We start from the raw sequence: 14,640 nt of genomic DNA, 5'->3' as shown, positions 1-14,640 counted from the left end.
TTTTGACAATGTATAATTTACTTATGGACTTGAGAAGGAGGGAAGAGAAGAGAAATGGTCATTCAGTCCTAGAGAAGTCAAAGCAAAAGAGAGAGACACAGACTTTTATCTTGAAATCTTTGTCCTTAAAAAAGGTAGTGAAGATTTTGGACAGTCTTTCGTATTCAATGAATATATCCTAAAACAAGGAAATACTATTATTGAAATTCCTGCTTCTGACCTGGCCTACCATGAAAGGTGGACACTGAATTTAAAACATTTATGAAGTTCTTATGATTTGTAGTGGGACTCATTGTATGTGGCTTCTTATACAAAATGTCCAGAAAACAAAGGGCTGCAAGATTCACTTAATTCAGAAGTTGAAAGGGGGAAATTGGCCACAAACTAGACTTGTGGTCCCCCTCCTTATTTTTTTTCCTTTGAGATATCAATCAAACTCTTTTTAAAAAAATTTGCAGGTTGGACTGAGGAATAACACAGAATATCCTGTAGCAAACAATAGATATATTTTCAATGACTATAGTTCACAGATTATTGTAGTAATTTCTAGTCCTTAATATTGCTCTTGATTTTAATTCAACCTTCACAAAGTATAAACTGCAACAAAATCTCCAGTTTTGACTATTAATACAGAACTCATTTGTAATTCTATTTCAATTCTTTGGGGAGAAATATCTTTGCTATTAAACATACAGGTGAATAGTCTTAATTGGTCGATCAAATAGTTTACATTCTCAGGCTCAGAAAACGTATTCCCACAGGCACACACTGCTTTGTGAATTGTTCTGTTTTCCCCAAAAGGCAGCCAATAACGCTTTGTAAACCAAGAATATACTGCAAACATACACACACATATATATTCTACTAGAAGAACCTATTTTTGCATTCTCTCAAATGTATGGTTTACCTCTTGATTTTACATTATCCTTACCTTCAATTATTGATCTTAACTGAGGAAAGGGTGTTATCAAGGTATGAATCATCTGAAAATTTACAAATAGATATCATGTGAAGTATGTTATATAGATCAATTATTCAGAATATCCATTCTGTCATTGAAATACATGGACAGTTCTTCAGTACCTTACAATATCTTTAAATAAATATGTTTAAACAAATGATAAATCTGGTGAAGTGTATAAGAACAGGGGAGAAAGTTCTTCAATATATTATTTAATATACATATTTAAGTTACTTCTGCAGATATCAAGATCACAGCATATTATTTTATCCTCTATGGAAGGTTCAGATTTACAATTTATGTTTAGTGGTGATTTTCAAGTATTAACCTGTTAAAGTGACTTTTTTGTTATCTTGGAATTATAAATCAAAAAGTAAAACTAGAAAGTTCCTGTCCTAACCCTAACGTCTACCTATTTCATTTACACATTTTTGATACTTTGAAAAGATATACTAAGCTTTTGACACATCTAATGTCCAAACAAATCAACAACCATACTGTATGGTCTGCAACAATTGAGCCCACAGTAAATTATACCAAAAATTACTCAATATCCTTTTAGGCAACATTCATCATTTAAGAACTTTGAATTTATATTGTTTCATTTTTGGTGGTTATGTTTTCTTCTTAGGCTGTAAGTCGCAGGAGATAATATCAGATGTGTGACGTAGTACCATAGCAGCAAGTTAACACTGGACCAATGAGAAGCATATTGGCACAATTACATTTAATCTTTCAGCTACTGTGATGGACAGAATAATATTTGAAGCTATAAACATTGCTATTATTTCTAAAGGCCAAAAAAGGAACAAAAATGAGTTCTAAAATATTTTAGCTCAGCAGGTAAAATATCTATATACAAGAAGGAAATATGTTGTACTTTGATAAAGGAAGAGAGAAGCTAACTAGATGTTATTTTCCTACATTTGATATCTAGAATAGTGGAAGTTTGAAGATACTGAAATGATGTTTTCTAAATCTGATAAACTTTTAAAACTTATGGCATTAAAATCAGGATGGCAATCTTCTTCATCAGAAATAACCATCAAGATTATACTATCACTGGATGGTCAGATTCATTCTTGTTAACACATTTTAAAGAAGATTTTAAATACAAACAGCAGCCAACCTATATTATAATCTGTTGCGGTCAACATTGCCAGGAAATGGAGCCCTTCACAAAGTCAATATTCCAGGCCTAGACGCATAGCCAAATTTTCAAGGTCTTTGAAAAGGCTAACAGATTCATGACCATCCCACTCTTAGGTGGGATGAAGTTTCAGAAAGCAGATACCAAGGCAAAAAATGTATTTCTCCTGGTCCCTGCCAATTGACATGCCTTGGGGGATTGGACCTGGAACATGGCCATCCTGCTAGACTAGATTGGATGGTTAGAAATATCTGAAAGAGTACTTTTGCCATTTTACATTCTTTTTTTTTTGAATTAATAAAGTTGTAGCCTTGATTTATTCTAATACCTACATTGTTTTTCTTTCTACTGTATTCTGAATTTTTGGATAGAAAATTAATCTTCTCTTTGTTACTAATGTATACCTTACTAGCCAAACTCCATTTACATTTTCTATATCACAATTTCACCTTATTTTTTTTACCTTTTACCTTCAATATCACCCATAGCCTTTTAAAACTGTGAATGGTTATATCTCTCCTATTTTATCACCCTCTGCTTCTTTTTTTAGTAATGGAGAACCAAACAGAGATGAGTGAATTCATCTTGTTGGGCTTGAAAAATGATTTCCAGCTTCAATATATATATTTTCAATTTTTCTGATGTTGTATATGGCCACATTAGTGGGGAATGGAGCTATTGTCCTTGTAGTCTTAACTGAACCCCATCTTCATACACCCATGTACTTTTTCCTTGGAAATCTTTCCTACCTCGACATTTTCTATTCCACAGTAACTGTTCCAAAGATGCAAGGATTTATAACAGAGCTACAAACCATCTCCTTCAATGGCTGCATGGTCCAGCTCTTTTTTTTCTATTTCTTGGGCAGCAGTGAAGGGATCCTCCTTGGATTCATGGCCTATGATCGGTATGTTGCTATATGCAACCCCTTGCGCTATACTATCATCATGAGAAAAATGGTTTGTGTCTTAATGGCAATAGCTGCCTGGTCTATTGGGTTTTTCCATGCCTTGATGCATGCAGTGATGACTACTCGCCTTTCCTTTTGTGGACGAAATCTAATTGAACACTTTGTCTGTGACATCAAGCCTTTGTTGAAACTGGCCTGTGGCGATACACACCTAAATCTCATGCTTCTCAATATTGTGACCAGCTGTGTTGCTATGGGTCCTTTTATCTTCATACTTTTCTCCTACCTGTACATCATTACTTTCCTTCTCTTTAAAGTGCAGCACCAGCGTGGTTGGCAAAAAGCCTTCTCCACCTGTGGATCCCACTTAACTGTGGTATCTTTACTCTATGGTCCTGTATTGTTTAATTACATGTTTCCCACTGTGGGTACTTCCTCTGAACGAGATGTAATAATAACTCTCATTTATAGTGCAGTTACTCCAGTTTTGAACCCACTTATCTATACACTGAGAAATGAAAAGGTTAAAATGGCAATGAAAAAGATGTTGGTAGCAAGATTTTTATTCATTGAAACGAAAATGTTGAAAATATATTTCACAATAATCATGTAACAATTCCAATTGACATTTAGATGAATGGTCTTTAGTCATTCACTGATTTATTCATTTTATTTCAATTGCCACAAATGTTGAAATTCTACCTTTTAACTTTTAATGACTCGTATCTCATTATTCCTATGGTAATAATTTTTGAGGTAATGGTTTGAGCTACTCAGTAAAGGCCTCTGAATGAGCCATCCTGACTGAAAGTGGATTTGAAATGAGTCTCTCTTCCTGGTCTAATATTTTCATCACTATACATAGACTCCACTATAACACTTGACATTATTTGTCACATTAAATAACATGGATTGGATTTTTAGTTTGACTTTCCTGTCAAATTATTAATAGATAAAATTGCTTTGCAGATGAAAATATAATCTCCAGTAATATAGAGCCCAGGTGGCACAGTGGTTAAATGCAGCACTGCAGGCTACTTCAGCTGACTGCAGTTCTGCAGTTCGGCTGTTCAAATCTCACTGGCTCAGGGTTGACTCAGCCTTCCATCCTTCCGAGGTGGGTAAAATGAGGACCTGGATTGTTGGGGGCAATACGCTGACTCTGTAAACTGCTTAGAGAGGGCTGAAAGCCCTATGAAGTGGTATATAGTCTAACTGCTATTGCTATATAATAAAAATGTAAGCAGTAGAATCACAATTGCTTCTTGCTGATCACAAACTTTCAAACTTTAATGGAATTTGTATGCCGCCCATTCCCTAGGGACTCTGTGCGGCTCACAACAAGTAAAAACATTTAAAACATTTAAAATTACAGAATTAAAATCAACACAACATACATTTCATCAAATGGGGCTGGAATAATCAACAGCCCCAGGCCTGCCAGAACAGCCAGGTCTTGGTTGCTTTATGGAAGGCCGGGAGAGTGGTGAGGGTCCAGATCTCAGCAGGTAGCTCATTCCACAAGGCTGGTGCAGCTACAGAGAAGGCCCTCCCTTGGAGAGCCACCAACCGGCATTGTCCGGTCGACGGCACCCAGAGGAGGCCCAACCTGTGTGATCGTATTGGTCACTGGGAGGTAAATGGCAGGAGGCGGTCTCTCAGGTAGCCAGGTCCAATACCGTGTAGGGCTTTAAAAGTAATGACTAGCACCTTGAAGCTGGTCTGGAGACCAATAGGAAGCCAGTGCAGCTCGCGGAGGATAGGTGTAACATGGGTGTACCTCGGTACACCCATTATCGCTCGCGCGGCTGCATTCTGGACCAGCTGTAGTCTTCGGACACTCTTCAGGGGCAGCCGCATGTAGAGCGTGTTACAGTAATCCAGTCTTGAGGTGACAAGGGCGTGAGTGACCATTTGAAGTGCCTCCCGGTCCAGATAGGGCTGCAACTGGTGCACCAGGCGAACCTGAGCAAAGGCCCCCCTGGTCACAGCCGACAAATGGTGTTCTAACATCAGCTGTTGGTCCAGGAGGACACCCAGATTGCGAGCCCTCTCCGATGGGTGGATAATTTCACCCTCCAGGCTAAGAGGTGGAACATTACCTTTGGGGAAATATATGCAAAAGACATGTCTAAAGCAGCATCATTTGAAATATACCTTTCTTTTCAGAGCCAGTTAGGTGTGGTGGTTAAGGCCCCAGGGTAGAAAGCAGGAGACAATGAGTTCTAGTCCTGCCTTAAAAACCAATTTGGTGATCTTGGGCCAGTCATTTACTCTCAAAGCTGTGGTTCTGGGGAAAATAGGAAGAGAAAGGGTTTTTGGAATTGTCACTGCCTTAAGTTATTAGTAAAAAAAGAATAAAGACAGGATACAAATAAATAAAATCTTGGAGTGCAATTATTTAAATATGAGCCTGTAGTGTGCTGCAACCACCAGAACAGCCAATGAAATCCTAGACTGCATTAACAGAGGGATAGATCACATGAAAAGTTAGTACCAATTTATAGTGCTTTGGTAGGACCACACTTGGAATTACATGTGCTCCAATATTTAAGGGGTGGTAACAAACAAGAGGGGAGCAGTCTATTTTCCAAAACTCCAGAAGATTTTATTTATTTGTATCCTGCCTTTATTTTTTTTTACTAATAACTCAAGGCAGTAACAATTCCAAAAACCCTTTCTCTTCCTATTTTCCCCAGAACCACAACCTTGTGAGGTGAGTTAGGCTGAGAGTAAATGACTGGCCCAAGATCACCAAATTGGTTTTTAAGGCAGGACTAGAATTTGTATTTATATTTGGTTTATTTGTATGCCGCCCTTCTCCAGGAGGGACTCAGGGTGGCGAACAACTCAGAGGGGAAAGGGAACATAAACAACAGTACACATAATTAAAATACACAAAAATCACACAGCCATACCAGTCGAGAGGGGAGGGAACTCATCAACCCCAGGCCTGCCAGCACAGCCAGGTTTTGACGGCTTTCCGGAAGGCCTGGAGAGAGGTGAGGGTCCGGATCTCCGCGGGGAGTTCATTCCAAAGGGCCGGAGCGGCTACAGAGAAGGACCTCCCCCAGGTAGTAGCCAGATGGCATTGGCTGGTGGACGGAACCGGAGGAGGCCGACCCTGTGAGATCTGATGGGTCTTTGGGAGGTATTGACAGCAGGCGGTCTCTCAAGTACCCAGGTCCAATACCATGAAGGGCTTTATAAGTTACGACTAGCACTTTGAAGCGTATCCAGAGACCAATCGGTAGCCAGTGCAGCTCGCGGAGGATAGGTGTAACGTGGGTGTACCGAGGTGCACCCACAATAGCTTGCGCGGCTGCATTCTGGACGAGTTGAAGTCTCTGAATACTCTTCAAAGGCTGCCCCATGTAGAGCGCATTGCAGTAGAACTCATTGTCTCCTGCTTTCTACCCTGGGGCCTTAACCACCACACCTAACTGGCTCTGAAAAGAAAGGTATATTTCAAATGATTGCTGCTTTAGACTAAACTAAGGAGAAATTTCTTGGACAGTGAGAGCAATTAACCTGTCAAGGCTTCTGACCAATGAACCCAAACCAATTCAGCATTCTGAGACTTAAAATATTTTTATTTCATTTTGTACAGAATTTTGGCACAAATGAAAACAAAACCACTTTAAGAATTGCCCAAGGTTTCAGTATAATTTAAAAAGTAGATAAATCCCTCCCTTATTTTCACAGGTCACATTATCCAATTAGGTTTTTTGGTATTTCCTTGGCAACTCCTTCTAGTCCCTGGCCAGCACCTATTGGGATGATCTTGGATTCTATGGGATGATCAGTTGTTATTGTCTGGTCTGACATTCCAAAGTGCCTCGCCCACCATACAATGTGGCAAGCTGAGAAGTGGAAAGATGGCTGCAGCAGGCCTCATTCATTTAAAAGTTGACAGTTCGATCCTCTAGAAAGTGAGAAGTACCTGGAAAACATCAAGCAAATACACAGATTAATAAAAACCAGAGTCCCCTATCTCCCCAGGGAGGCCCTTTGGGTTTCTGGGGGTATTTCTCATGAATTGATAAATTGATCTGCCATTATATTCTGCACTTTCACCCATCTAGCTTTCTTACATGGATATCCCTTCCACTGCACTAAGTATTGAAGTTGCCATTGTACAACATGGAATATGTCTCCCCTTCTACTATGATTGGACCTGGAGCTATCCTGGGTATTGCCTCAATTCTGACCAGCTTAAGGAAACTGCAATGGAACACAGGATGCTTTTCCCAGTAGGCATGGCAGCTTAAGTGGGTTAATAGTCACTGGGTTTATGATTTTTACTATGAGAAAAAGCCCTAGAATTTTTGGTATGGCAGCTTTTGGTATGGCATCTTCAGCTTCAGGTACTCTATGAGTCTCTGTTGCTTAGATTAGCACTTGTTTTACAGTTCCCCATGCACTCTGCAAAGAACCCACACATTCTGTTAAGCTCACCAAGGAGAGGGTTTCTGAGGAGATTCTGGCATGGGGATAAGATGATGAAACCTTGGCAAACAGCAGGAGATCTGCCCAGTTAGACTGCTGGTAGTTGACATAGCATCTCAAGTACTGCTCTATCATTGTGTTTGCTTGTTCTGAAGCTTCGTTCATACTCGGATGAAATGCAGAAACTAACCCTTGGGATGATCCTATCAAATTTATAAACTCTCTCCAAAGCATGGCAGGGAATTGGGCCCCATGATCTAAGATGATTCTCTTTGGCATCCCATGCAGTTGATAGATTTGCTTCAGGAACAGCTTAGCCAATCTTGGGGAGATGGGAGGCTCAGATAGGCTATGAAGTGAGCTTGTTCGGAAAAAGAGGTCTACCACCATCCAGATTACAGAGTTCCCCCCACTTTTTGGGAGGTCAACTATAACATCCGTATTTCCTCCATAGCTGGCTCAGCTCTGCCACTTGTTGCACCAGCCCTGGGCTCTTCTCTGGCCTTTCCTTCATCGCCACACACATAGTGCAACTCTTCACATAGCTTCTATGTTCTTTTTAATTCCTGGCCACTAAATTGTCTCTTCACTAAGTATAGAGTCTTTAAAAACCTAAATTGGCCAGCTTGCTTGGTGTCGTGACTTCATAGCATTCTAGGGACATAAGATTTGTCTTCTTTCCATGCTAGTTCCTCTCTCAATGTCAGCTTTCCCCCATGGTCTTTGAACCAGGGATAGGATTGCATTCTCTTTTTTGTTATTGGGTCAGCTCACTGCCGGGGTCCAACAATCTCTTCCTTTCCTGTTGCCTCATGGTCATCTGTGCTGCTTTCTGGGTTGGGGGAATGATTACATTTAACACTTCCTCCAGCTGCTATGTATTGCAGCAGGAAGGACAGGGTGTTGACTAAAACTTTTCTCCCCCCTCCCCGCCCCGAAGTACTTCAGCTAAAAGTTGAACCGTGCCCATCAGACTTGTTTGCATTCAGATGTTGTGCTGCTCCATCATTTGGACTTTTCAGAAGAAACTGGATAGCTATTATCTGAAATTGCATAGGGCCTCTTGATTGACAGGGGGATGCGCGCGCGCACACACACACACACACATTTTGTGCCACTGTAATAATTATTAAAAGTTGTTAGATACGACTTACATAAAAAAGGAACATAAAGAAAATAAAAATTTGGCATGCATTGCAGCATGTGAAAATCTGACTGCTGTTCAGGATTCTACACCTTTGTCTAGTAATCCCATTAATGTTCATGTATATTTTGGGAGCCAGGCTATGACGTATTTCAAGGCTTTGGAAAAATAACCTTGAGCATTAAATATAAAATGCTAAAATAGCATCAACTTGTAGAACAAGTTGTTTACATTCTTGAATTCACTAGATTTTTCCCACATGAATACATTGCTTCAAGGATGTTCCTTCTTTACTCCCATGGCAGCCAATAATGCTTTGAAACCTAAATATCTGGTGAAGATCCAAAAATCACTGGGAATATATTCTGCTCTAGGGCTTTATTTTTGCACCCCATTAAATACACACGGTTGAACACCTGTTGTTTGGTTTTTTCCTTAGTTTTTATTCTTGACAGGGAGAAAATATTCTTAAGGTATGATGAATAGTCTGACTATTAAACAAATGTAAATTAACTGAAAGCAATTAATTTATTCATGGGGATTCTCTTTGATCAGTTCTTCTTTTCATCTTGTGTAACTGTGCAAGTAATTTTTTTGAGCTATTTTAAAAATTAATACATCCAGGAAAAGCCACTCATGGGTGGCTAGAGGATGGGTGGAATGCATATCATGATATGCTGCACGTGTATATAGATAGATAGATAGATAGATAGAGAGATAGATAGATAGAGAGATAGATAGAGATAGAGATAGAGATAGAGATAGAGATAGAGATAGAGATAGAGATAGATATAGATATAGATATAGATATAGATATAGATATAGATATAGATATAGATATAGATAGATATAGATATAGATATAGATATAGATATAGATATAGATATAGATATAGATATAGATATAGATATAGATATAGATATAGATATAGATATAGATATATAGATATATGGCAGGAATATGGCAAATATATCAATTTTATAGACCTATTGACATATTTGTTGGCTGGAATGAACTAAGATTTCAAAAGAATCTGAGAGAAAAATTTTCCTGAGACTGTCTCTAAAACTGTTGAGTCAGAAGCCCATTTCAGGATTTAAATATCTATTTCTGTGTAATAATAATTATAATAGTAATAATAATAGTAATAATAATAATGATTATGATTAATGATACAATATTCTCCATGTTAGAGTAGACTGTTAATTCTACACTATTTCTGTATAAGTACAATGGCAGCATGTTCATAAAGGTATATGATATTCTCTGAATGAATCACTTACAGTCTATATTGGATGCCATTTTTGGCTTCAAACTGAAGTTTAAATGTAGTCTACCTTTATATATTTACATAAAATGCCAGGGAAAATAACAAATTAACCACTCCTTACATAAGCTTTATTATTATAGGTCTCTAAACAATTCTGTTGAATTTATGAATTGATTTAGTTAGTTACAGTCTCACATTTCTTCATAACAAAAGTGATTGAGGTTTTCTCTCTATGTTTGTTTCTACATTGCTGGGAAAAAAAACATCTGGGGGTGTTAGTGTAGCCAATATTAAGAAAGTACCAAATTAATTCTTAATTTCCACCACTGTGATAACTGAGTTTTGCTTCAGATAATTTTTTTTAAAAAATTGTTTCTTAAGTATCGTCAATTTCCATTATCATTCTCCTGCCACATTTTTAACCTCTTTGCCCTAGTCATCATTTCTTATTTTCAAGCAAATATAGCCATTTCATTAACAACAGCAATAGCTCCAAGCATAGAGCATTTTGTTCTCCAAAATGGACAGATGCATACCTGTCATTATCAATTTTTTCAAAATTAAAACTACATTTCAATGATGTATGCATACACATGACTCAAAGTTTTCAGATGTTATTGGCTTTTGTTTGACTCTGCATCCCATTCCGTGTTTAAAGTGTTTAAACATACTGGATTCCACTGGAGGTAAGATCAGAATTTGTTTACTTTCTTATTGGCTCATATTTCTGATTTCTAGTGAAATATTGGCTACATTAAGACCCTAGATGTTTTTTTTTCCAGCAATATAGAAACAAACATAGAGAGAAAACCTCAAATCACCTTTGTTATAGCTGCCTTCCTATCTACTCATTGCTGTTCTTAGGTTTAGAGAGAACTACAAAATCCATGTAAAAGTTTTTCATACTGCTCAGTGGATAGATCTGAACAATATAGTCAGCTTTTAATTAGAAGTCTTTATATTTACAACTACTTACTTAATCTTATTTGCATTGTATACTGCAAAACATTTTTCTTGGCTCATTTCAATGCTTTACCTTGCCAGTATTATATGGGAGGTTCAGTAAGATTCCATTCATGGAGAGAAGCTGTCCTTATGGTCAAAATGAACCCATTTCCATTGTCTCTTTTGATAAAAAGGACTAAGATATTCTAATTTTGGAATGATGGCATTATGACATGCTCGCCCCCCCCCCTTTTATGTTAGTGTAGTTTACTTCTATTTTACCTCCTGTTTTTACTACATTTAATTAAACTCTTTTTACTCAAATTTTAGATTGCTAGATCTATTACACTGTCCTTATGCTTCTTAGCTGCCTTTTTATTTATATTACTGATCATCATCATTGTTAGCCATTCAATCATGTCCAACCATCACCCACTCTGGATCAACACTCTCCATGCACTTCTGTATTGTATCCCAGTGTTATCCTTTATAGTGTCCATTCATCAGGTATTAGAGTAGCCTTTTTTCTTTTTCCACTAATCACTCTCAGCATGATTGACTTTGCAATTGGTCAACCACACATTGCATAGTCAAAGTATGAAGCTTTTTCTTTGGCAATCTTGGCTTTGAGTGATATATTACAGGTAATTGATTTATTCTTCGTTCAGGTACAGCATATATTAACACTGAAGGTTTATATCTCTACATATCTATGACTTTCTTCTTCCTTTTTTAGTAATGAAGAATCAAACGAAGGTTGAACAATTCATCTTGCTGGGTTTGAACATTGATTTGGATCTTCAATATATATATATTGCAATTTTCTGCTGTTGTATATGGCCACATTAGTGGGAAATGGAACTATTGTCATTGTGGTCTTAACTGAACCCCAGCTTCATGGTCCCATGTACTTTTTCCTTGGAAATCTTTCCTGCCTTGACATTCATTCTCTCCCACAGTAACTGTTCCAAAAATGCTACAAGGATTTCTATAAAGTATCAATCAATCTCTTTCAATGGCTGCATGGTCCAGCTCTTCTTCTTCTACTTCATGGGTGGTACTGAAGGCATTCTTCTTGCAATCATGGCCTATGACCGCTTTGTTGCAATATGCAATCCCTTGCGCTATAGTCTCATCATGAAAAAAGAGATCTGTGTTCTAATGGTAGCAACTGCTTGGTCTTCCAGCTTTTCTCAAGCTTGATGCATGCAGTGATGACTGCTCATCTACCCTTCTGTGGACCAAATCAAATTGAACCTTTGTCTGTGACATCAAGCCTTTGCTAAAATTGGCCTGTGGCAACATACACCTTAACCTCATAATGCTCACTATTGGGACTACCTGTTTTTGTTATGGGCCCTTTTATCTTCATACTTATTTCTTACCTCTATATATTAGTTTCCTTCTTTTAAGAGTTAAATCCAGGAGGGGTTGGCAAAAGGCCTTCTCCACTTGTGGGTCCCATATGACTGTGGTCGCTTTACTGTATGTTCCTGTATATTTAATTCCATTCTTCCTACAATGGGTACCCCATCACAACGTGAGTGATAATAACAGTCCTTTATAGTGCATTTACCCCAGTTTTGAATCCATTTATCTATACACTGAGAAACCCAGAAGGTTAAAATGATAATGAAAAAATTATTGGGGAAAAAAAAGACTTTTGGTAAAAGATATCCTGGGGAAATAACCCATTTTATAATGGGGACACATCAGTACTTGATATGTTTGTACTTCATTATTCATTTCATATTCATTCATTCATTCATTCATTCATTCATTCATTCATTCATTCATCTATCTATCTATCTATCTATCTATCTATCTATCTATCTATCTATCTATCTATCTATCTATATATCATCTATCTATATATCTATCTATCTATCTATCTAACTAACTAACTAACTAACTAACAACTAACTAACTAACTAACTAACTAACTATTTCTTCTATTTATATCTATAGACCAAGTTGATCCAGCAGTAAGGCATAGGCTAGAAACAAGAGTGTGAATTCCACCCTTACCTTAAAGCATGCAAGCCAGGTGGGCTAATCAATCTCCCTCATCCCAATCCACCTCATGGAGTTCTTTTTGGGAAAATAGACAAAGGAAAGAGTCTTGTGTTGTGTCAGTTATTTATAAAAATAATAAAGCCGAGAAGAAATAAATAAATGATCAAATAACAGAGTTTGAAGGGACCTTGGATACCTTCTAATCCAACCTCTTCTTGTCCACTCTTGAGAAGGAAATCATATACTATTTCAAATTGTTGTCCAATCAGTTTCTTTAAATTCTCCAGTGTTGGAGCACTCACAAATTCTGGAGGCAACTTATTCCCACTGATTAATGTTATAATTATTAGGAAATTTTTCCTTAGTTCTAGGTTGATTCTTTACTGGATTAATTTCTATCCATTGCTTCTTGTTTACCCTCATGTGCTTTGAAGTACTTCAAATATATAGCCACTCATTTATATTAAGGCAACATAATAAAATCAATAAAATATACAAGATGATAATGATGATGATGATGATGATGATGATGATGATGATGATGATGATGATGGATCATCATTTGAAACACAACACACCAGATATCACAGTTGTCGAGGGCCACTGTACTAGGAGATGGCAGAGTCGAAGAAAAAATATTGAAATATTGCAATCTGGCCATCAAAACTACACATCTCCATGGTCATGTGGCCGGCCTGGACTAAACACTGAAGGCTCATGGAACGCTGTTACCTTCCAACCAACGGTGGTTCCAAGTAACAGGAGCTCACCCTTTTATGCAGCACTAGGGATTTGAACTGCCCAAACAGCCAACCTTTCTGATCGACCAGCTCAGCATCTTAGACACTGAGACAATGTGTCCCTAGACTTGGTTAAACAACAGGTAATTTAAACATGTATTCGTTTTGGTATCCCATCTCAAATCCAATTACTTTTCATTATTATAGCAATAGCATAAATCTAAGTAAGAATTCCAATTGTAGAGCTGCCCCTTTTACTTTTATAATGTTTATGTTTATACACTTGTATGCCGCCCTATTCCCGAGGGACTCAGGGCGGCTAACAAACAAGGTGGGGGGAGGAATACAAACAAACAAAGACAAAACAAATACAAAAAACAGATTAAAAAACGCAACAGTTGCAACAATTCAAGTGGGGCTGGGAACTCATCAGCTCCAGGCCTGCTGAAACAGCCAGGTCTGATAGCTTTGCGGAAAGCCTGAGGGGTGGTGAGGGTATGAATCTCCACGGGGAGATCGTTCCAGAGGGCCGGAGCAGCCACAGAGAAGGCCCTCCCCTGAGGGGTTGGACAGTCGACATTGGCTAGCGGATGGTATTCGGAGGAGGCCTAATCTGTGGGATCTAATTGGTCGCTAGAACGTGGTCATGTCTTGATAAAAAATCTACAAAATGTTATAGAAGGCATTATAGGATACAACATGTGTGCACATTGTGATCCTGAAACAAACAAACACAACCAGAATCTGGTCTGTCTTAGAAAATTAACTTTTCCCTTAAGGTTGAACAGTAGAGAATAGATATGTACACACATACATTACACACCACACAACATACACACACACATTATATATATATACATATATACATTACACACCAATACTAGGATTCATTTTTTTTTTTGCTAACCAATTCTGTGGATGTGGCTTGGTGGACATGGTTTGGTGGGCATGGCAGGGAAAGAGTACTGTAAAATATCCATTCCCACCCCACTCCAGGGGAAGGTTACAGCAAAATCCCCATTTCCTCCAATCAGCTGGGACTTGGGAGGCAGAGG

General features: G+C 38.0%; 1 protein-coding gene and 1 pseudogene across 1 annotated transcript; both read left to right on the top strand.

The window, feature by feature from the left end:
* Positions 1-2,663: 2,663 nt before the first annotated feature.
* On the top strand, positions 2,664-3,634 carry LOC116521350 (olfactory receptor 12D2-like). Its single transcript, XM_032236030.1, is given in 2 exon segments — positions 2,664-2,739; positions 2,742-3,634. Coding segments are annotated over 2 exon segments (969 nt in total).
* Positions 3,635-11,567: 7,933 nt separating this feature from the next.
* On the top strand, positions 11,568-12,844 carry LOC116521349 (annotated as a pseudogene).
* Positions 12,845-14,640: the final 1,796 nt, after the last annotated feature.

This window comes from Thamnophis elegans, chromosome Z (assembly GCF_009769535.1).
Source record: "Thamnophis elegans isolate rThaEle1 chromosome Z, rThaEle1.pri, whole genome shotgun sequence".
NCBI classification, from domain to species: domain Eukaryota; kingdom Metazoa; phylum Chordata; class Lepidosauria; order Squamata; family Colubridae; genus Thamnophis; species Thamnophis elegans.
The sequence above is the reverse complement of the archived record's forward strand: the minus strand, read 5'-3'. Positions and strand labels throughout refer to the sequence as shown.